The sequence below is a fragment of the Alligator mississippiensis genome, chromosome 2 (genome assembly GCF_030867095.1).
Source record: "Alligator mississippiensis isolate rAllMis1 chromosome 2, rAllMis1, whole genome shotgun sequence".
In the NCBI taxonomy this organism is placed as follows: Eukaryota; Metazoa; Chordata; order Crocodylia; family Alligatoridae; genus Alligator; species Alligator mississippiensis.
Window position 1 is genome coordinate 145,359,090 of NC_081825.1, and position 22,796 is coordinate 145,381,885.

General features: G+C 44.3%; 1 protein-coding gene across 6 annotated transcripts in view; it reads right to left on the reverse strand.

The window, feature by feature from the left end:
• Positions 1–14,406: 14,406 nt before the first annotated feature.
• RASGEF1B (RasGEF domain family member 1B) overlaps positions 14,407–22,796 on the reverse strand; it is a 42,002-nt gene continuing 33,612 nt past the window's right edge. For all 6 annotated transcript variants that reach the window (XM_006269527.4, XM_019498180.2, XM_014604307.3 and 3 more), the window contains 4 exons: positions 19,985–20,080; positions 17,861–17,984; positions 17,134–17,206; positions 14,407–15,855 (listed from right to left, as the gene is read on the reverse strand). In XM_006269527.4, the coding sequence (XP_006269589.2) occupies positions 15,831–15,855; positions 17,134–17,206; positions 17,861–17,984; positions 19,985–20,080 (318 nt within the window). In that variant the 3' untranslated portion in view covers positions 14,407–15,830. The remainder of the gene's footprint in view (positions 15,856–17,133; positions 17,207–17,860; positions 17,985–19,984; positions 20,081–22,796) is intronic.

Sequence of the window (22,796 nt, forward strand, 5' to 3'; positions counted from 1 at the left end):
GCTGAAGGAGAGCATCAAGAAATGGCTAGATCCATTGTGGTCCAGTAGGGTCCACATGCTGGTGGCTGTGTGTGACCCAAGGGTGAAGGGGAGCATATGTGGCAGCAAAACCCTGGATCACTGGATGGAGGTGCTGATGAACAGAGTCCGGGAGGCAGAAGGGCACAGATGGAGGGACATGGAAGAGGGGGTTTCAGCGTCCCGTTCCAGTACGCCATCCACCAGCCAGTGTCCTCCTCCACCACAGGCACTGCCAATATGGGCCAAGGGCATGGTTTTCATGGTGGGGTCCAGAGGCACCAGACCCCACCATCAGGCAGATAGGCAGTCACCAAGGCCTGAGCACTATCTTGTCGAGGATGTGGAGCTGCTGCTGTGTGATCTCTTGGCCTACTGGGCAAGCTGCAGCCAGATGTGGCAAGATCTGGCCATGGTTGCCTGGGAACACGTCCTGTCCACTGAACAGCGTTCTGAGCAAGTGGGTGTTCAACGTTACTGGGGATGTTGTGACACCTCACCACATCTTTTTGGATCCTGGTTTGGTAGAGCAGCTGGAATTCCTCAAGGTGAACCTCCCACTGCTGGGGTTTACCTTGGGGCTTCTGAGTGAGAGGGGGGACTTTTTGGGGGCATGCTCCCACTGGTGCCAGGCTGAGGAGCAAGGACAAGGGCGTGCTGCCTCCTGAGATACAGTAGCATCACCGTGGTGCTCATGTGTTTCGCTATGTGTTTTGCTCCCTTGCCCCGGCTGGTTTGGGCTCAGCAGTGCAGACAGGTAGCATATGTGGGATCACCTGCCAGCTCAAAATGATCCCAGGCCACACTACCCCATCATTTTTTGTTTTCTTGTACAGGGACCGGGACACCCCCACTGTGATTCAAGATGGACTCGAGGGGAACGCCCCAAGACCTAAGGTTGAGAAGGACCAGGTTAGATTGCTACTGGAGGGGCTGGACGTGTTCAAATCAGCAGGTCCGGATGCTCTCCACCCCAGGGTGTTGAGGGAGCTAGCAGGGGTTATTGCAGGGCCCTTGGCATGGCTTTACGAGCGCTCGTGGTGCTTGGGCCAGGTGCCAGATGATTGGAAGATAGCCAATGTGGTCCCCATCTTTAAGAAAGGGAGGAGGGAGGACCCAGGCAACTATAGGCCTGTCAGTCTTACCTCAATTCTGGGGAAACTCTTTGAGAAGACCATCAAGGAGCACATCTGTGATAGGCTGGCATCAGGGGTGATGCTGAGGGGCAACCAGCACGGTTTCATTAGGGGCAGGTCATGTCAGACCAACCTGATTTCTTTTTACGATCAGGTCACAAAAGCATTGGATGCAGGTCTCACCATGGATGTAGTCTTTCTGGACTTCAGCAAGGCCTTTGACACTGTCTCTCACCCCATCCTCATTAAAAAACTAGGCAACTGTGGCATCGATGCCTACACGGTCAGATGGATTGCTAATTGGCTGAAGGGTCATACTCAGAGGGTGGTGGTGGACGGGTCATATTCAACCTGGGGGGAAGTGGGCAGCGGAGTCCCCCAGGGCTCAGTCCTTGGGCCCGCGCTGTTCAATTTCTTTATCAGCGATTTGGACGATGGGGTGAAAAGCAACCTGTTCAAATTCGCTGATGATACCAAAATCTGGGGTGAGGTGGGCATGCTAGTAGGGAGGGAAAGACTGCAGAAAGATTTGGATAGGTTGCACGGGTGGGATGACAAAAACAGGATGTGTTTCAATACGAACAAGTGCAGGGTGCTGCACTTGGGCAGTAGTAACCGGCAACGCACTTATAAGATGGGAAACTCCCTTCTTGAGAGCACAGAGGCAGAAAGGGATCTTGGAGTCATCATTGACTCCAAGATGAACATGGGCCGACAATGTGAGGTCACGGTCGGCAGGGCTAACAGGACCTTATTGTGCATCCACAGGTGCATCTCAAGTAGGGCCAAGGAGGTGATCCTCCCCCTCTACGTGACACTGGTCAGGCCACAGCTGGAGTACTGTGTCCAGTTCTGGGCGCCCCACTTCAAGAGGGATGTGGACAACATTGAGAGGGTCCAGAGGAGGGCCACCCGCATGATCTGGGGACAGCAGGGCAGACCCTACAATGAGAGGCTACGGGACCTGAACCTGTTCAGCCTTCACAAGAGAAGGCTGAGGGGGGGACCTTGTGACTGTCTACAAACTCACTAGGGGGGACCAGAAGGGTTTGGGGGAGACCTTGTTTCCCCCAGCACTCCCCGGGATAACAAGAAGTAACGGCCACAAGTTGTTGGAGAGTAGGTTCAGATTAGACATCCGTAAGAACTACTTCACAGTTAGGGCGGCTAGGATCTGGAACCAACTTCCAAGGGAAGTGATGCTGGCTCCTACTCTGGGGGTCTTTAAGAAGCAGCTCGATGCCTACCTGGCTGGGGTCACTTAAGCCCAGTTTCCCTCCTGCCCAGGCAGGGGGTCGGACTTGAAGATCTACAAGGTCCCTTCCAACCCTACTTCTATGATTCTATGATTTCTGGGGTATGGATGTGCATGTGGATGCTGTCTTTTCCCCCTCCCTCCTCAGCAGGCAGAGGCACAGCAACAGTAGGAGTGGACTCAGCTGAGTCACTTGCCTCCACAGCCTCTACCTCAACCTCCTCTGAAGTGCCTTCTGGGGAAGGAGACCTGGATTTAGGGGAAACTTGAGGGGTGTGGAGCAAACTCAGATGATTCCCCTTCCTTCCCCAGAATTTCCCTTGCTATGGCACTTAGATCCAGATCCAGCTCCAGCTCTTCCTCTGGCACTGGAAGGCTCAGGCTGGGAATTGAAATTGGGGTAGAGGAGACTGTAATGCTGGTGCTGCTTTTTCTTGTCATAGTGGTAGTGCTCAGGGTTGTTGCTATTAGGGAATGTGTTATTGGAGGGGATACAGACACTGCTCCCATCTCCTTGGTGCCACTAGCAGCAGAAGTGGCATGGCTGCAAGTTGTTGGAAAGAGGCTGTGTCTAAGTTTTGGTGGGGATGGAACTTGGAGCTCTCCCTCTGCCCCCTCTTCTGCCCTGGCCAGAAGAGCGGCTACCTGCCTTTCCAGCATGCTTCATGTTCGGTGTGCTGGTAAATGTGTGTGTGTGTTTCAATAAGGTAATGTCTGTATTTATGTATGTTCTGTAATACTGTATATGTTGTGCTTTCCTGCACAGTCAATGCAGACTTCTTTCATGTGGAGAAAAAAATTACAGAGAATAACGAAAACAAAAAGAGGATTTGAGAGGAGGAAAGAATGAAAGCAATGGATTAGGAAAGAGTATTAGGGTATTTCAGAAAGGATTGGATCCCACTTGCTAGGAACAGACTAGCAAGTAAGAAGTGAGATCCTTCCTGATGCTCCTGGAGGACACAGCTCAGTAAGCTGACAACGGCACAGCTGACAGAGCTAATTTCAAACAAGGCTTTTATCACAGTCACTGGCCAGATGCACGTCAATCTCAAAGCAGTCCTTCCTCTCTCTTCCCCATCCACCTCCTTAGTTTGTATTTCCCTGCAAGCCTGGTTTTGAAACTGAAAACTCTTTGAAATTTTTGAAACATTTCGAGTGTCCTCGTTTCATTTGGAAGCTGTTTGGAAGCCTTGCATTTTGTTTTGGTGTTTTGAGCTCAAAACCCCTTTGAAACTAAACATCCACTGAAATTTTGCACACCCCTAGTTGGTATCTCCTTTTACTCAAGACATCAGTGATTACAGTACTCACCCAGGATGTGGGAAATATAGGTTCAGTTCCCTGCTTTGATTGGGGGAGACTGATTGGATTTCAACCCAAGGTCTCTCTCTCTCTCAAGTGCCAGGGGATGCTCTGAGGAACGGCCATCACAATCTCTCCTACTTGAGGGACTGAACATGAGTGTGAGAATCTTTCTTGGCTGGTAGCCAAGACTTTTCACCAGGGTTGAATGCCTTGGTCCTACTCCTTGATACTGGGTCTTCTGTTCATACCATGGGGAGTAGTGTTAGCAGGAAGAATTGAGCACCCTATGTCCAAAACATCAAAAGTCCCTCAATTTGAGGATGATCTCTACAATGGCTCATTGATGGGTCTTGAGGTGATTTAAGAGACCAATCTTTAAGCATAGACTCACCCAAAAAAGTTGAAGGTCTTTCCTCAAGGGAGAGCAAGCTGTGGGTTGGGATTCCTCTCCTTTTCCTTCCTCTGCTCTGTCTCCTCAGCTTCAACAGCAAGACACTTTACCTTGAAATGGGCTCCTGCTTGGTTTAGGTTACAGCACTATTGGAATTAGTTAGCAGCCAGCTTCTCCCAGCTCTTGATGTTAGCATCTGTTTTCTTGAGGTATGCCTTCATTTTGTTCTTCTAGCATTTCCCCTGGCTGCTGTGAAATCTCAGGTCACAACCTGGAAGCAGAGCATTTGTTTAAGAGTCAAGCATCTGCACACAACATCCAGTCTAGCAAAACTGGTGCTTGAGGATTACTCAAGTTCAATCCTTAGGGCACTGTCACAGAAGATGTGGGTTCAAAGCAGAGGGAATTAAATCTGAGTCTCTGGCATCATAGGTAAGTGATTCAGTGCTCAAGCAAACAGGATAGGAGCATGCCGCCACTTCCACTGGTAGTTCTGTGAACATGACTGTTGGTTGTGTTCATCTGACAACTTCAAAAAACAAAGCATTTAGGTGTGGGTCAAATGAAAGTATTCATTTGAAACTGAAAAACAATTGCTTTGTTTTTCATTTTGACATACAAAACTTTAAAAAAATAATTCACTGAAACTAAAAAAACTGCATGCTTATTTTTTACTGGATCTTTCTTTTTCCCTCCCAGTTTGACAGCTGAACAGAAGAATTAAAAAACCTAATGATAACTTGATAACAGCAGAGGGTCTGGTCTATCTACTGTAAACTGGAGTGATAGTCAGTTAGGGCTTCCACTAAGTTCTGCTATACTTCAACTACTTTGGTTTTCTGTAAGATTTCCCATTGCAAGAAAGAGTGCATTTCTCTTGGGATTATTTAGAAAAGAAAAGAAAGAAAACAAAGAAGCAGCTAAGATATTAAAAAGAAAATAAGAGCTGTTTAAATCCATACTTAACCCCCTGCCTGTTTTTTAAGCATTGAGCACCCAGTTGCTTGGAGATAATGGATTTTCAATGCTTGTAACAAAACAAACTAGTGCCTAACTGAATTTGTGATCTGCAACCTCAACCCAAGCCACCTCCTAAAACTACTTACTCTGTCTGTGGTTCTTGCCATTGCTTTTATCACTGGGCCTTGCCCTTTTCCTTAAGGCCAAAAGAAATTTTTTTAACTGCAGCCCCCTGCTGATTCATGGCAATGACTTTAGCAAGTCTGATTTGAAGTCAGCACCTGCCACTCTCCCAGGGAACAATGCCAGCATTAGCTAGTGAGCAAGCAGCCTTCACTAAGCACAGTTCATGAATAAAAGAAAAAAAATCACACACTTCAGGACAAAACTAACAAAATCATTACAGAAAATAATTAAGCAATGAACAATTTACAGACACAGGCTGCATCTCCACAAGCAGGGGCGTGCAGTTGCTACAGAGAAAAAAAAGAGCAGCATCATGAATTTGTGCCACTGCTTTTTGCCCTGGCGCATACCCCTGAGCGTGCAGTTAGTGCGGGGAAAAATGGTCCATGTCAGGTAGGGGAGCAGCCTGACCTGGGTTCCTGGGGGGCCTCCTGGGGCTCCAGCAGCGGCTATCCAGGCACACAGAGCCTGGCCAGCAGCTGGAGCATGGCACTGGCTGCCCAGGCTCCAGTTCCAGGTGGTGCCTGGGACACAGGGATCTCCTGGTGTCAAAAAACCCCACTGAGATGCAAATTAGCAATGCACAAAATGTCTGCATGTACAGTGTGTACAGTTTGCAGCACCACACAGTTCTGTGGCACCATACACCACACATTAGGGCTGTGTGAAATTTCACCCTGTGTCTCATTTCAAAGCGGTTTCAATGCATTTCAAGCTCGAAATAGCGAAATTAAAACAAAACAAAAGCCTTCGAAACAGCTTTGAAACAAAACAAGGACACTCAAAACATTATGAAGTCAGGCTTACTTGGCTTCAGCATCAATCCTAGCTGGCAGCAGCAGCCTACACCCAGCACTGGGAAGATCGGTGCTGCCACTGGCCCCAGCTGGCAGCACCAGCCTCCTGTGATCTGGGAGGCAGATCAGGGGCCTGCACCCCTGGGAGCAGTATGGCAGAGCCCCCACAGATGTCCTGGGGGTGCGGGCAGGCCCCATCTGCCTGCCGGATGACAGGAGGCTAGTGCTGCTGGCTGGATCAGCAGCAGCCTCCTGTGATCAGCGGCAGCACGGACAGGAGCAGCCTCCTGTGATTCAGCTGGCCAATGGGGGCCACCCACATCCCCGGGAGAGCTGCAAGGCTCTGCTGACTCCTCAGATTGGGGATGCGGGGGCCCCAATCTGCCTGCTGGATGACAGAAGACTGATGCTGCTGGCTGGGCACAGCCTGTGCCAGGAAGATCGGTGCTGCCGTTGGCCCCAGCTGGCAGCATCAGCCTCCTGTCATCTGGCAGGCAGATTGGGAACATAGCCACACCCCCAGGAGGGCAAGCCCCCAATCTGCCTGCCAGATGACAGGAGGCTGGTGCTGTCAGCTGGGGCCAGCGGCAGCACCGATCTTCCCGGCGCTGGGTGCAGGCTGCGCCCAGCACTGGTCCCAGCCGGCAGCAGCAGCCTCCTGTCCTCCAGCAGGCAGATCGGTGGCCCACACCCCCGATGAGTCCAGCACAGGCCCGCAGCCCTCCCAGGGGTGCAGGCAGGCCTCAATCTGCCTGCTGGATGACAGGAGGCTGCTACTGCCAGTTAGGACTGACACTGAAGCCAGTAAACCTGGCTTCAAAACTTGAAACATTTTGAAACTTTCGAAACCTTTCAAGTGCCCTTGTTTTGTTTTGAAGCTGTTTCGAAGGCTTTTGTTTCATTTCGATTTTGCTGTTTTGAGCTCAGAACACATCGAAAATGAAACACTGGGTGAAATTTCACATAATCCTATCAGTTATTTACCAGGGACCACATGTTATGTGGATGTCTGTAAAGCATAAACTTTTTAATGCAATAATATATTGTAGGTAAACGTCTCTTTGCACTTACTGCTGCCTTCATTTCCAGTATTCAGTGGGCTCCTTTCCCTTCATCACTGTGAATTTTAGTTTGAAGCTGAGATGGTTCTGTCACTAAGAATCACCTTAGCTAACATTCCTGCTAGCACTTTCACCCACACTGATTTGTCTGACTACCTCCCTCAGATATCTGCAAGGGCCTGATACTTTGGAACAAGATTATCACTCTTCTCCCATTCACAATGCACACGGCCTTTTGAGTGTACACTGGATGTTTCTACCTGGCTAGTATATGGATCATTTTATGCTCAGAAACATGAAGTTTGATTACTTTTGCAGTGCTATGTGGAGCTACAAATTCTATTGCTCATAAAATAACCCAGCCAAAACTACGGTTTTCTGTGACAGAAGATGGTTTCTATTCTTTTCTAGTCTGTGTCAGTTGTTCTGTTTTCCTCTCTTCAGTTTGCCTCCTTTGCTTATTTGCTCTTTGCCCATTTCTCTCCATTTCAATTTTTTCCTACAAGCTGTCCTTTAAACCAAAAAAGAAATCATTATCGATTAATCTTGATACTTATGACTAAGCAAATATGATACTTACTTATGATTAAGCAAATATGCATTCATGACTAGCCATTTGACAAAAAAGTTGCCAAAGACAACTGATATTGTTTGCAAATGAGCATATGTTCAGTGTTATTCTGCAATACATTTAAGAAAAGGAAAGAGCTTTGTCTTTGGAGAAGCAAAGCAAAGTGAAGAAAAAGGTCAAGGTCCAAGGACCACCTGAGCCTAACAGCCCATTCGTGTAGTGTGGTCAGGGCCCACTGCTTTCTGGTAGTCAATGGCATACAGAGGAGCACAGTGGCTAGCATCACATTTGGCTGCCTCCAATGTCCCAGTTCAAAAGACCAGGTGTTTGTTTACAGCTTGGCCAACTGGAGATGGCTTTTGGCATAAAAGCAGAGTGGAGCTTGAACTCATACCTTCAGAACCATAATGACACCCCCTAATGACCCTGCCCCCCTTGTGCTCCAAAGTTCAGCAAGAGGAAAGAATGCAACAAAATCCACTTTTGTTTATATCAGTGTTTTAATTCTAAAGCATGTGACTGGCCAACCTCATTCAGTAGCAAATATCCAATAGTGAGACATGCTTTTTCCTATGTGTGAGCAGAAAGATTAAGATAGAAAGATTTGATTCTACCACTTGTAAATAAAATTCCTGGTTCTCTTCTCCCCTCAAACTTTCTTGTATAATTTTCAAGACCATTTTTATTCTGTTTTTGGTGTGTTTGTTTTGAAACTTAGTACTAATGGTACATTATGGAAATAATACTGCCCATCAAAATATTGTTCCTTGCAGAAGTGAAGTTTCAGCTAAATATCATGTGAAAACATTTCACCTAAACTGGAAGCATTGTTCATCCAAAGTCTTTAAACTAAAGATAGTCATTTTCATCAAAATAAAACTTTCCCCAAATATCTTTTCCCCAGAAACTGGATTATTGCAGACAGAAGTAGTGAATACCTTCAGGTCTCAATATTCTGGAAGAACAGCTTTTATAGCTTACTTTCACCATCCATCAGCAGTGCCCTACTTAAATTACTACCACCAGGGTAAGACTTTGCACTTTACTGTGGCCATCCAAGAGGCAGCTCTAAAGGTTGAAAGAGCATTTTCACTTTGGATACACAAGTGCCCTCTCTTTGAACACCCTGGAGAATAATTCAACAGCAAGTTCTGGCTCTTGCTTAAATTTTGTATGCTGAATTGCTTACATTCCTTGCAATTTTACTGTCATTAAATATTTGGTTCCCCACCCTCACCCACCCCTGCTCCAGCTCCACCTCCAACTCCAGGAGCCATCTGATAATAAGGGAATGTCAAACTTTATTTAAAGAAAAGAAATTTCTAACCTTTTGGTTGCAGAGAAGTGATTGAGAGCTTGAACCCCACAGATTCAAGAACTAGATAGAAAAAAAAGAAAAACAAAACTTAACTACTCTTTAAGATATCATAATTTTAAAGTCAATCTCTTTATTTGTGGGAGAAGCGGACTCATTTTTGAGTGGTTAGCATTAGCAAGACTGCATATATTTTGAAATTGAGAGAATGTGGGTGAATACATAGATTTGTTTCTTTCCAACCTGAGAACTTACCCAGGGCAATAAAATGTGATTGCACTGGTAACACACCTTGTTTCTGAGGTTAAAATATTTTTTTGAGATTTAATTCAGTTTCACACTAGTTGTACAAAGTGAAACTAAACTAACCACTTTTCAAATGCAAAAAATGCCAGGCAGGGAGGTTGAATGACATACTTATAGCCATAAGGAAAATCTATAGAAAAGATCTCATGTCTTCCTCCAATATAATCCTTCAAACACTTCACTTCTCTTCTAAATCCCAACTTCTCATTCAGAGCCCTCGACTTAAAAAGATCATGTCATTTCAGCATAGTCCCAGAACATTCTGATTTACAACTACATGTAAAGAAATATGGCCTTGCCACAATCCATTCCTCGTCTTTACTGACAAAATAAAAAGCCAACCAACAAAAAGGAAGAGTATCCTTCATTCATTTACCAGCAAATCACCACTTTACTTTTCTAATTGCTGAGGAAGAGGAGGTTAGTCTCATCCTTCCCACCTGAGCTGCTTCCAGGGATCCACAGAGGACACAAGGACTTCCACATTGGAAACATATCAGTACTCAGAGCTTAAATGAATACTTAAAAGCTAGATTTTCCCAGTCCTCAACACTGCAGTTAGGGCCTGTTTTTTCAAAAGGGGTTAGCATACTACATTGCCTGCTGAGATCAACGAGTGCTGAGTAGGTTTGAAAAACTGGAGGCAAATATCGCTGAAAGGTAAAGTAATAATTGGTGAATGAGATACCAACCCTTCCCACCTCTTGGCTATTTATACCACCACACTTCTCTTCCCTCCTACACCCGATTCCCCCTCCACCTCCAATGTTCTCTAAAGATAGCCAAGGCCGTAGGGAACAGAAGGTCTAAGGTAAAAACCCAATTCAACATGAAAAGGCAAATCAGCTACCAGCTTCAATTCACATTTCCTGCCTTCCACTGAAGAATTTTAACATAAATATTGAAACAAATAAGAGATGTTTAGTTAGTGGACTAAATTCTGCCTTGTTTTAGACCCCGGGGTACGTCTCGACTGAGCTGTGAGGATAGTACGTCAAAATATGCCTTAGTTACTGGAATCTCATGGAAGAGACGGATTAGTGTTTATTGGCATTTCCTTAAGAAATATTAATCTCACACCCACCACAGGTAAAACAAACAAAACAGGGTTGAGTTAGGTGTGGGCATTTCCCACTAATTTTAAACGCACTGTTCATACGGTTAAATACATCAAGACAAAAAGTATTAAGGTGGTGACCTTAGTGCCTCCCACACGCCCTTGGAAACATGCCTCTACAGTCAGAGATGGTTTTGGAAATATCAGGGTCACACAGGTGCAGTTTAGCCTTACCTGTCTCACTGAGGGCAGGGCGTGTTTCTTTGCATATCCTTTCCCACTTGATTCACCCGGTTCTGACTTTTTTGCCTCAGCTTTCATTTCCTTCCCAAAAGCAGACAGGACAACCTGGAAAAAAGTCCTATACCATGAACATCTGCAGGCAAGTATTTGGAAAGTAACTATAGGAATAGCAAGGGCTCTAATCAATTAGAGTAGCTGAAAGTGAGCTTTAGCCTATGCGCTTGATAAAAGTGTGACAAACTAGTTTGTTGTGTACTGATGCCTTCTAGAAAAGCACAGTTTTTCTGTCAGGTTTTACCCTAGAGATTAAGAGTATTACCAAACCTTTGCCTAACACTCCTACACAAATCCAAGGAAGGTTTAAAAATAAGACTCTACTTACATAGGAGCTAAGTGGGCATGTTTCTTTTGATAAGCACCCACTTTACAACTACCATGAGGCTCTGGCCTTGCTGTGACAAAGCATAGCTGCTGTGAAGGGTCTATCACACCCCTCCCTCTCAAAGCTGGTGTCAGAATAAATATATTAGCACTTGTGAGACAGAAATGCCTGTGGGCTTACGTCAATGCACGAGAGAGAAAAGTAGCATCTATACGGCTTTGTGTCGTGCTTACATGTTTTCCTGTATACTACATTTCAAAAATAATCAAGAAAAAGCAGGGGAAGGAGTCTCTTGTACTCACAAATATAAATTCCTCTGGCTTAGAGACATGTCTAACCTTCAAAATTATCATGAAGAGTTCTGATCCTGTGCATGGTTGAGTCTATGGCAAGGCTTCCAATGGCTTCACTAGTATAGGTTCAGGTACCAAAGTCCTCCAAAGCTCATTTGAAGGTACAACACCATTGATTTTTCTAGGGACTTGGAGAAAGGCCTTGATTGAACTGGATACTGAAGTGTTTTCCTAATTTGCAATAAAGTGTGTACTTCTAGACCCTTCTGTAGGACCACCTCATATATTTAAAGTTACATACATGCTTAAGGTCCAACTCAAAAGCTGTTGAAGGACCTTGGAAGTGAAGCCAACCAGGGGGACTTGGAACATCTACATTTCTCTACATACAAAGCATAACTATCTCACCGGATGCAGACCCACTCCCCAAAATAAGCACAAGGTAAACACCATGGAGCAACCCTAAACATGTGCCAATAAGCATGCCCAAGGAAGAACTTCTATAAGCTGCATTGGGCATGTGCTCCAGGCCACTACAAAAATAATTACATTGCCTCATTTGGGGTGGTTTAGCACAGGTGGAGTGGGAGGGTCACGTTTTTGCATCAGCAATGCTGGCTGTAGCCTGGAAGCAGTACTAAGTCAGTGGTTCTCAACCCTTTTTGTACTGGGACCTTTCCCAAATTGATGGCTCGTCATCCCTGTCCCCCCGGCCTGCACCCTGCTGGGGCCCCTCACTCCCAACCCGCAGCCCTCTGCCAGAGTGGGGCCCTAACTATCCCAGTCCCACTCAGGCCAGAGTGCAGTGGCTGCAGTAGCTCTGGCTCTGGTGGATGACAACAGAGCAAGTCTGGCCTGGCATGGGCTGGAGAGAGGAAGCCTGTGGCACACCCACCCTGGGCTGAGACTCCTGCGCCATACCAGGCAGCCTAGTCACAGCCCCTCCTGCCCCCTGAGCATCATCTCCCAGCCTCCCGGGCCTTGCGAACATGGGCAGAGGCCTTGGTATCACCAGGCTGACCATGCAGCTCCTCCTGGCCCTTCCCCCGCTCACGACCCTTTGAAATATTTTTGTGACCCATTTTTGGGTTGCAACCCACAGGGTGAGAAACGCTACTTTGTTACCCTGTCATTCAAAAATGTTTAAGCACTTGGTTAATAACAGAGGTGGTTTTCATACATGCTTAGTACTTCTCTCTTCTTCCAAAGGAGAGGAAAGCCCTTACAGGCTCAGAAAAACGATTGGTTGCCTTTTGGAGATGCTGATGCCAACAAGTCCTTGTGGTCCTTGTGTTGCTACTATAGCCAGCAGTAAGAGAGCCAGTACCCACCTTCCTGAAAGGGCAGATCACATTTATGCCGGGTGACTGAGACATGTTCCTTTGCAGCGCTTAAGCACTGCCCTTGAGCCAATGAGTTGTTCAGCTCATATCGAACAGATTTCATCTGGGGTCAGAGGCTTCAGTGAAGTTTCAGTAACTCTTCCTTGGCTCCACGAGGTGTATTGTGTTTCACTTTGGCACTTGGGTATGCTGCTGGCTTCCAACTCTCCTGGTATCTGAGCTCTGTACAAGTGAACTGGACACGCCCGATTTTGAAGTATGACTTCCAGGAGAAGGAGGAAACAGACACATATAGCTACACAACATACTTGGCCAACTGGCTAGCATTCTACTGGGGTACTTTTTTAAAAAGCTTAAATATTTTCTGAGACAACCAGCCTCAGCATGGTATATCAGGGCTGAATGAATCCAGTTGAAGAGCATTTCAGAGAAGGAACGTGCCATTCAAGACCAGTAGAGTTATCATGAAAGTAACAGACAAGACAAATTTGGCTGGTAAATTCAACACAAGCATAGATCTTATGAAGCTGATAATAGCTGGATCTGCAGAGTCCAGGTGGATTTAAAACCCACCTCCAATTGCCTCATATTAGGATTTTTAAGCTGTGACCTTTACCCCACTTTCTAGTATGGTGCCCCCTTTTGATTATGTCAACACTACAGTAATGTAGGCAAAGGTGGAGGGGGAACATGGAGGAAGTGACAAGACTCCTCCCCGTCAGAGGCTCAGCTCATTAACATCCACAATGAGCAGCCTCCAGCTTGCCTGGGGCTATGGAATTTGCATCCATTTTCAAGCAGGAGTCCCACATGGCTGCACCTGCTGCCATGCCATCCAGCCCGTGCATCCCAGCCACCTCATTAAGAAGATCTGCTCTGGTATGCACAATCTATCCAACAGGAGCATCACGCACACAGCACAACAGAGCTCAGACCAGGCTTGCTTAATGCTACTGCCTCTTATTTACAAAGGCTTCATTCCAACTACATAAATGAGAGATTCATTTCTAAGCCAGCCCTGCAGTCAAACTACATCACACAAGGCACAAGGGGAAGATTGTAAGTCAGTTTCACAGATAAGTTACCCTACCATTTCACCCTCTGGCTTTCTCTCAAAACTGAAACAAAAAGGCAATAGTGCAGGTAGGAAGCAATTTGCCATAGAAATGGCCTTCATTGAGTACCAGCCCGTCGTATCACAGGAGACATCCAGTCTCTCTTCTTCCACAAGACCTCACATAGTACTTTGATATTAGCCATATAAAATGCCTCAGACATTTTAAGGTTCCCCAGAAGCTCTGACAATGCTGGAAGAAGGGATGGGGGAATTCCACTGATTATTGCTGGAAACGAGATTTAAAAATTTCAGACAAGTTGAAGGAATGAGCAAAAGAAAAACAAAAAGAAAAACAAGAACAAAACCAAACCAAACAGCCACCCAAAACACACCAAGACAGGCTAAATAGGAAAGAGCCAATATTCCCTATCTTCCACAAATCCCACTCCTCCTTTTTGCCCCTTCATTTTCAGCATTTTAATAGCTGTTGCCAGTGAAATACACCATCTAATCCTTCCAGAATACCTCCCCTTAGTAGTGGGTGTTAAATTCAGTAAAGCATACCAATTCAGGAAAACTGGTTTCAGCCCAGGCTTATAGATAAAACAGGTGCCCAAGTATTTCCCCGAATAAGAAGTTCAATGCACATGCTTAAATGCCGTCCTAAATCAGGGCCTATCTTACCAGTTTCAAATGGACAGCCTGTAGACATCTGCAAATTTAGAGATGCAGTGCAACAAAGTCATATTTTTATTTATTTCTCTTTGTTTTAGAGCAGTGGCATGGTGTTTACAAACATATCCCTTAATTAAGCATGTAATTTTCTATCCAGGGTGGGCTATATATCTAGTTTTTATTCACTGGGATTTTGCAAAGATAAATACAGTGGCTAAGTATTCAGACCTACTACAGACTTATTAGATGTGAACAAAGTGAACTATTTCACAGTCATAACAACAATAATAACCCATGAAGCAAAACACAAGAAAGAGATGGTTTTTGTTCACAGCTGTAGTCAAAGAGAAACCTTTTCTTTTTTGTTCTTGGCATCTTACAATTTCAGTCAAGCTGGATTATGTACTCCAGTTGCTAACAAAAAAAAGTGTAAAAATGACATAATAAAAAACATACTTTATGATATTATTTCAACATAGTCTGTGCAGTGGTTCCTCAAAATAGAGGTCTAGAAAATACAGTCACGTTGTTCAACCTAATACAGAAGGAGTAAACTATGGAAAGTTAGAGTAACAAAAAAAGGCTGTAGTAAAAATAATATAATACAAGAATGTCTGTAAAATTAGTTAGTTTTAAACAACTGAAAAAAAAAAAAAATCTTACTATAAGACAGTCCCAGCTACACAGTTACTGCATTTTTGTAGTAGCTGCATTTCCTACCACAGCACTGATTTTATTATTACTTATTTTTTAAATATAACTTAGAATGATAACGAGTTTGCCAACCAGCAGCACGCTCAGAAATATTATGAAGAAACAAAATAGCTTCACCATTAACATGGTCAGGAAAAAACAAAATACAGCAGCCAATTGCATTTTAATTTCCCCTCATAACTGCTCCTCTCCCCCCCCACCATTTGTCCAGTCCTTTCCCTTCTTAGCAATGCTGATTTAGGAAGAGCTCTTGGCTATATGTTCAGCATATTAGGAATGGACATTCTTCGAACACAGACTTGGGTTACATATGGAGGAATGGTACTTTTTTTCCCATAATCCAGTACCAAATTTGGAGCATCTTAAGTAGCAGCAAGCTCCAACAAATCAAGGAGAAACAGCAAGACAAAACAATCCGTCCAGGTGTTGTAAAGTGATTTATATGAAGAGTCCGGTATCTTCGAACGATTCTGTCACTCTTGTCCTCAATTGATACCTAGGACTAGGAAGTTGTGATTTAAATCTGATCTGTCAGATTTAAGAAGTTGCCCATTTTTTCTTGAGTAAGCTTGCTTTATATTTGCTGACATTATGTCCATCTCAACTGGCTGCACAGTTCCCATTATTTAAGTGCCACTTGGTGCACAAACTCCCCCCAAACAAACAAACAAAAAAAGAACCACACACCCCCAAACCAAAACATGCCCTTAATAATCATCTGTGTAACACAGCAGCAGTGGGAGCAGCATCTAATCTCGTATATTATACTCTGCCCAAAAGCGCTGACCTGAGAACGAGAGAAAAGGGAAAATAAATAAATACAGACATTAATTAAAATGACGTAGATGATTTCAGATAGGTTGCCCTGGATAATGCTACCCACAGCTTGCTGGAGTCTTATCATGTGAGGTTTGGAAGATTTGCAAGACCAATATCTCTCTATTGTTTGTTTCTGTGCATAAATCAGCACAGCCTGTGCAGTGGCCACTGGTTTGCAAAGAAAAGAAATTGTCTTTACAAATGGCTTCAATTTCCTGTCAGACTGAATTGTTACGCCTTCCATGATGCACAAGAAAGGTAACAGTGCCTACAAACAGGAACATCTGCTTACGAACAAAACTCTTATGAGCTCAAAGCCACAATATGCTTGTTAGTGTGTCTACCAGGAGGATGCTGCAGCATGTATCACAGTGGTTAGGATATTACATACAGGGATAACGTTATGCACCATAAGGTCACCAAGCAAGGGACTGACACAGAGAATGTGAAGAAAACAGGACCAGATGTACATTCTCTCTTCAGTTATCACACCTCGAAAGAAGAGTATGGACAGACTAGAAGTTTAATAAAACATGCCTAGCAACTTTTCCTCTTTGCTTTCATTGCCAGGAAGAGTGAAGGAAGCTGCCAAGCAGCCCCTGTGGCTTAAGTGTGGACCTGAATTTGGCAAAAACCTTTATATAATGACAAGCTTAGCAGACACCGAGCTCCTGGGGCTCTGCATATCATCAAGTGCTGTATTCAGTACACCCGTCATAAATCAGCAGTAGGAGGTGCATGAGATGCTCAATTTTATTTTTCAAACCTGGATGCCAAAGCAAGATGCTGAAGTAAGGCTACCTGGTTTCACAAATAGAGTGTGCCCCATTCCACTCCCCCCAAATCTCTCCTGAGTTTGTTGCCAAGATGCAAAAAATAGGGCCAAATTGTTCAGGTAACCGGGGGGGGGGGGGGGCATGGAAAAAGAGGGCACAGAAATTAAGCTCACACCATTTGTGAAAAGAGAATGAGGATCCGGACAGTTTTTATTCTAGGATGAGAGCAAGAAAGGAAACTACTGAATTGAAGAATTCTGCATTAGTTCTGAATCCCTGAGGGCCAAGATAGACAAGAAATGGCTGTGCTAATTCTTCCATGAAACCCAGGAGCTGAATTGGGTTTAAAAGCTGATGCTGTGTCCCATCTGTTGAAGCATGTAGTGTGCCATTTGGTTTTTAAAAACTGTCTCAGGCTAGAACTACAGCTCACTCCTGATTTATTGATGCCAGTGACCTTTGACACAAACCTTAGAGTCTTCCATCTGTCCTTTTCAATGTGATTCTCAGGCCCTTCGCTCTCATAGGAAGCCAAGTAAAGTGCTGCAATTGGAAAGAAAACAATGTCTTAAGTGTTATGGGCATTTTCAAAATTGTTTGCTTCCCTGAAGTGCCCCATGGCAAAATAAACTCTTCATATTGCCCATTCATCAGATTATGGCTTCACAGTTCCATTAAAAAGCAGAGTTGCTCATAATTATATCCAAGCTATACTAAACAAAAACACAACAACAAAAAATGAGACCAAAGAGTTCCCTCAGGGAATAAACAGAGGCTAGTAAAACTTAAAATACATGAGGGCAGAAGCAAAACTCTTGCAAGAGAAAAGGCTTGAGTTCAGAGCAATAGTGCTGTGTGACCAAGCAGTAAAGTCCCAATTTTACTTTCTAGAAGCATCACCTGAGTTAAAGCAGCTTTACCGGCAAAACCAATACACTTCACAATGTTTTTGTGGACTAGTTTCTGGATTTCAATTTTCATTTCTCAGATGTAGCTTTTCTTTAGGAATTGGGCCAAAAAGTCACTTTTGAAACAGTTTGATAAGCAAATGTATGCCCTCCTGTTGTTGTTTTTTAATCTAAGTCATTTATTTACGCAAATTTGGGATACATTCCAAGACTAGGTCTTATTTTATCTAAGCAATGCCTGAACACAGGGAGACATTCAATAACAGCAGGCCCACAGTCCTTTTCTTACCATCCTCACTGAATATTGGGACAGTGAGCAAATACTGGAGGATTTTCCGATCCCTCTCAAACGGGCACTCCACCTGCTTCCAGGTCATGAATTCACTCACTTGTTTAGCCAGCTCCCAGAATTTCTGTACATGTACAGGTGAAACAAATACAAGATGCCAAAATAAGATAGTTGCATTATAGAGAAATTGAGTCTAGCATTAAGACAATGAAAATCCTCCCACAGCTTTCATTCTGCAACTGAATACACCCAACAGAAAAAAAAATCCATCTTTCAAGGATTTCCTATCTGCATTGTCTTTTTAGGGCAAACTGGGGAAAATATACAAAAATTACTGACATATTTGCAGGGTAAGTTATGAATGGAAATATTTTCTGAATGGCCTAAATTTTCCATGTCAATATTTGATCAACAATATGTTTTAACATTCCGAATCCAAGCGTTTTGATTTATTTACCCCTAAATGTATAGATTTCCCTTCATGGAAAAATAAGTCAAAATGGTTCTTTTGTCATGTACTATTTGGTAGAAAATGGTGCTTAGCTTAAAGCCAGTGCTGGAAACTTGGATTAGGTGTTAGAGGCGCATTGTTGTAGAAAACGGTCTTGAAGCGAATAAATGCATTTATATCCAACAATAATGTTGTACACAAAGAAACTCTAAATTGCAATTGTTGTTTGAGAATATAGGTATGATCACAGTATAGTAAAGTAGAAGCTGAAAAGCCTGATTTCTACCCTTCTGCTAACAGAACAAAGCCAGCAGGCAATGTATTGTAGTGGTCAGGAAATGTTCTTCCATGAGAATTTAAGACCTTTTAAGGGAATTTGTCTAAATTTGTCAACTTTTCAGCTCCCTATTGAGCTCCCACAAACAGGAGTTCTTAAGCATGCAAAAAAAAAAAAAAAAAAAAAAAAGCATTATTATAGAAGTATAGCAACTGACATATTCCTAAGACATGACTCAGTTTTAACAAAACAGAAAAATGCAAATCAACTCTAGTAGCAATCAGCAGAGATCCTGGTTTTTCCCCGATAAAAAAATTGAGAAGTCTCTGATATCAATCCCATGATATCAAATCCCATGATTAAAATTAAAGCCCTGGCCCCAACAGCCCCCCTGGGCCCTGCTGGTGCCCCTCACTCCCTCCACAGCAGCCCCCCAGCCCCCCCCCCCCCCAACACATACACACCCCAAAAGGTAAGTGTGTGTGGAGGAGAGGAGAGGGAAGGGCAGATCGAAAATGGGGGGGGGGGAGGGGGGGGTCTGTGCCTGCTCCCAGGAGCAGGGCCGAGGGCAGCAGTGCCCTTCTGTGGGCCACATGCACACACAAGCTGCTGGGGGGCGGGGGGACCACCTTGCACACAGCAGCTGCCACCGCCACCACACCACTGCAGCTGGGCTCCACGGGCACAGCTTCACAGCCACATGGCTCTGCAGACAAGTGGCTCAAGGCATGACAGTAGTGGCAGGTGCCACATGCAAGCCCCTTCCCCCCCCCCCCCGAAATTGGCCAGCTTGTGTGCAGCTCACAGAGAGGCACCACTGCCCCACGCTGCTTGTCTGTGGAGCTGTGCAGCCGCAGAGCTGTGCCCATGGAGCCGGCCACAGGAAGATAGTGTGGGGTGCGGTAGCAGCAGTGGTGGCTGTCATGTGTGAGGTGTAATTTTCCCCCACCCCCAGCGCTGCTGCACCCCGTGCTTCCTTCCTGCAGCTGGCTGCACAGCTCCGCAGGCGAGCAGCATCGGGCACAGCAGGCAGGTAGCCATTCCAGGACAGGGCTGGGGGTTTCCCACCCTTTTAGCAATCAACTCTTGCAGGATGGAACTGTGCCACATGCACAGCTCTTTGCAAAAAGTGGAGAATCTGCAGGTTCCTCTGCTAAAAGGTAAAATCTGTGTTCTCTTATAAAAGAGGGAAATCCATGGTTTTCTCTGTTTTTCTGTGAGAAATGGAAAACCCAGATCCCTGGCAATCAGTAAATACATTTATTCTGGAGCTTAAATTTTGCTCCCAGTTCATTCAATGGAAGCAAAATCAATACCTGGGTTAAAAGTATTCTGTTTACTGACTTAACATAGTGGTAATGAAAAGTATCATCATGTTCTAAAATGCTCTACTTACCTCAAAATTGACATGGCCATTTGGTAAGTGATTTGCACAGCCCTCATTGAGGAAATAAATGTCTTTGATTAAGAGACTGAAGAAAGGTATCACAATCTGAGGGGGAATAAAAAAAAAAAAAAATTCCATCTTTAATATTGCACAAAAGTAAGGTGATAGTCCTAACACCACATGTGCTGAGATTTAAGTCACACAGAGTGCGTTTACACATTCATTAATATGCTGTAGTTACACTGCATTAAGTTTAGTGTTTGCATAACCAAATACTAAATCAATGCACAGTAACTGACACCACTGTACAGTAGCACCAGCTTTAGTGACGCTAACTTTGCAGCAGTAGTGTACAAGTATAGGTTTTGCCCTGCACGCTACTGCTCAGTAGAATTAGGCTACTGCGCAGTTAGCGTCTTGTGTAGAAGCACCCAGTGAAGAAATTAAGCACTGAGCTAGAGCCCAAGACTACTGTATTCCTTTCACCCTCCAGCCGTAACACTTCACAATTTATTATCACTCTAGTCCCACAATCTCTAAGCTGTGCCTCCGACTTCTTCCACCTTCTCATTTTTGTAAACTCTTTCAGAATCCCTGCCATATTACATTCTAAAACAAGGTGGTTTTCTCCTGCTTCTTGTGGTGTGACCAATGCCTGCCTAACCCATTTGCTTTCTATAGAGTGCTTCAGTGTTTTGACCTCATATCACAGTCTTGCAGTTTCCACAAAGAGATAATACAGGGGTTTCTTCTTGCGTGTCCATTATCAACAGGTGTTTGGATGGTAAAGCTAAAGGCAACTACTATGGGGAGACTTATTCCCTCCTGTGTTTTTTTTAATCCAAGTAATTTATTTACACATAATTGGCATACGTTCCAAGACTAGGACTTATTTTATCTGAGCAAAGCCTGAATGCAGGAAGACATTCAGTAACAGCAGGCCCACAGAGCTGAGGAAAAAACAACAACCCCAATTGACAGCAATAAAGCCCAAAAGCCAAGGGCTGACAGTATTGCTATCCTTGGGGGGTTGCCTTCTGGAAGTGAGTTTGCTGAAGACTCTACTTCAATCTTCTTTAAAAAAGAAAAAAAGGAAAGAAAGAAAGAAAAAAGGAGGAGATTTCAACAATAATCTAAGGAATTTAGAAGCCCATGTCCCACTGAAACAGAACACTCTCTCCAGAGCAATCTGTTGTTAAGATTACTCTTCCAGGGCAGCCTTAGCTCTCAAATAAGTTATTTCCCTCATTACTTTTCCTAAACATGTCTTCTTTCTCACTTACTTCAGTTCCACACCTACATGTAGCTCTTGCTTTCTCATTAAAAACACAGCTACACAAGACATTTACTACAGAGCCAATTAGCTGTGAAGTAAAACTTCACCATCTACATATGCTGTGCTATTAGGATGAAGTAAACTAATTAAACTCTACTGCAACGCACGTGTAGACACCAACGTGGCTGGCTGGGGTACAAAAGGTGCTTCAATGTGGGGGCTGTCTGCCAGCTAGCCCTGCACTGAAGCACCCTTGTGCCCCAGCCAGCCCCTATGCAGCATACTGAACTGGGTTGAAGCAGCCCCGGGGGGGCAGGCTGACCCCTGGGGCCTCCTGCCAGCCAGGGCTGCTCTGCCCCAGCTCAACATGCTACAGTCCCAGGCACACATGCAAATGCAGTGCCCGGGAGCAATAAACTCTGGTGTGAACTGCACCGGAGTTTATTTGGCCACATTAATTGCACTTGTAGATGTGCCCAGTGTCTTTTTTTTTCCCCCTTGTTGATAAGCTGTGTGTGCCCTCAAAGCTCAGATGTACTTGTACTGGTTACAAGCATAGCAGTAGTGTAACAAGCCAGAGGAATCTGTACAATCTTTCCATGAGACATCTTGGAGAACAACCACTTGCATCATGGGAATATGACTTGATGGTGCTAAGGAAGGTCTTCCACTAGAACTTCATCAGGCAGTGTGCTATGAGTTGGGAGGTAGGAAGGATTGAATCTCTGGAACTGAACTGCCCTAATTTGATTTTGGGAGTTTTGAAGCATTTCCAAGTTCCAGATTCAGTCTTTGAAACTTTTACTCAGCAAAGGATGTTTAAAAATTCAAGGTTGTCCCACCTTGAGACAGAAGTCATGCTGGAATGTCTAAATTACTTGTGGCTTTCTGCGCAGCTCTACAGATGGGTAACTAAACTCTTTGGATTCCTGAAACTCATTTGTCTCTATAACAAATGCAGCATTTTATACCTTAACGTCTCATACCTCAAATGATATCCAACAGGCTCTTAGGTCTAAAAATTCATATTTTATTTTTAGGTGTAGAACACATGCATAAATGAGCACAGTGTATGGATTATCTTTATCCTGTCTTGTAATTTAAGTTATTCTATGAGCAACAAGACTGGGTTTATTAAACCTGACATGCAGAGCCAATATTATTGGAAGCAGATGAATTATTTAGTAGCTCACCTCTGAGTGGATGTAGGCTAGCAAGCTATTTGGCACCTATCCAAAGTGAATGAAATAGATGCTACAAGAAGGCCTGCATTAATACATATCCCAGCCTCTATTATTTCTCAAAACCTGGTTTATTTTAAGAGGGTCACATCTTTCTTTGCCACCATTTCTGAATAATTTTTCAGTGATTCAGTTTAAATGCCCCCCCCCCACACACACTTTAAATATAAAAAGAACAACCCCCCCAAAACTTAACAAGCACCCCACAAAGATACATGGATTAATTTGTGGCTATTCATACTAATAAACTCAGGCAAATAAGGCCTCTTAAAGTTGAAATAGTAAAGACTATAGATAGAAGGGA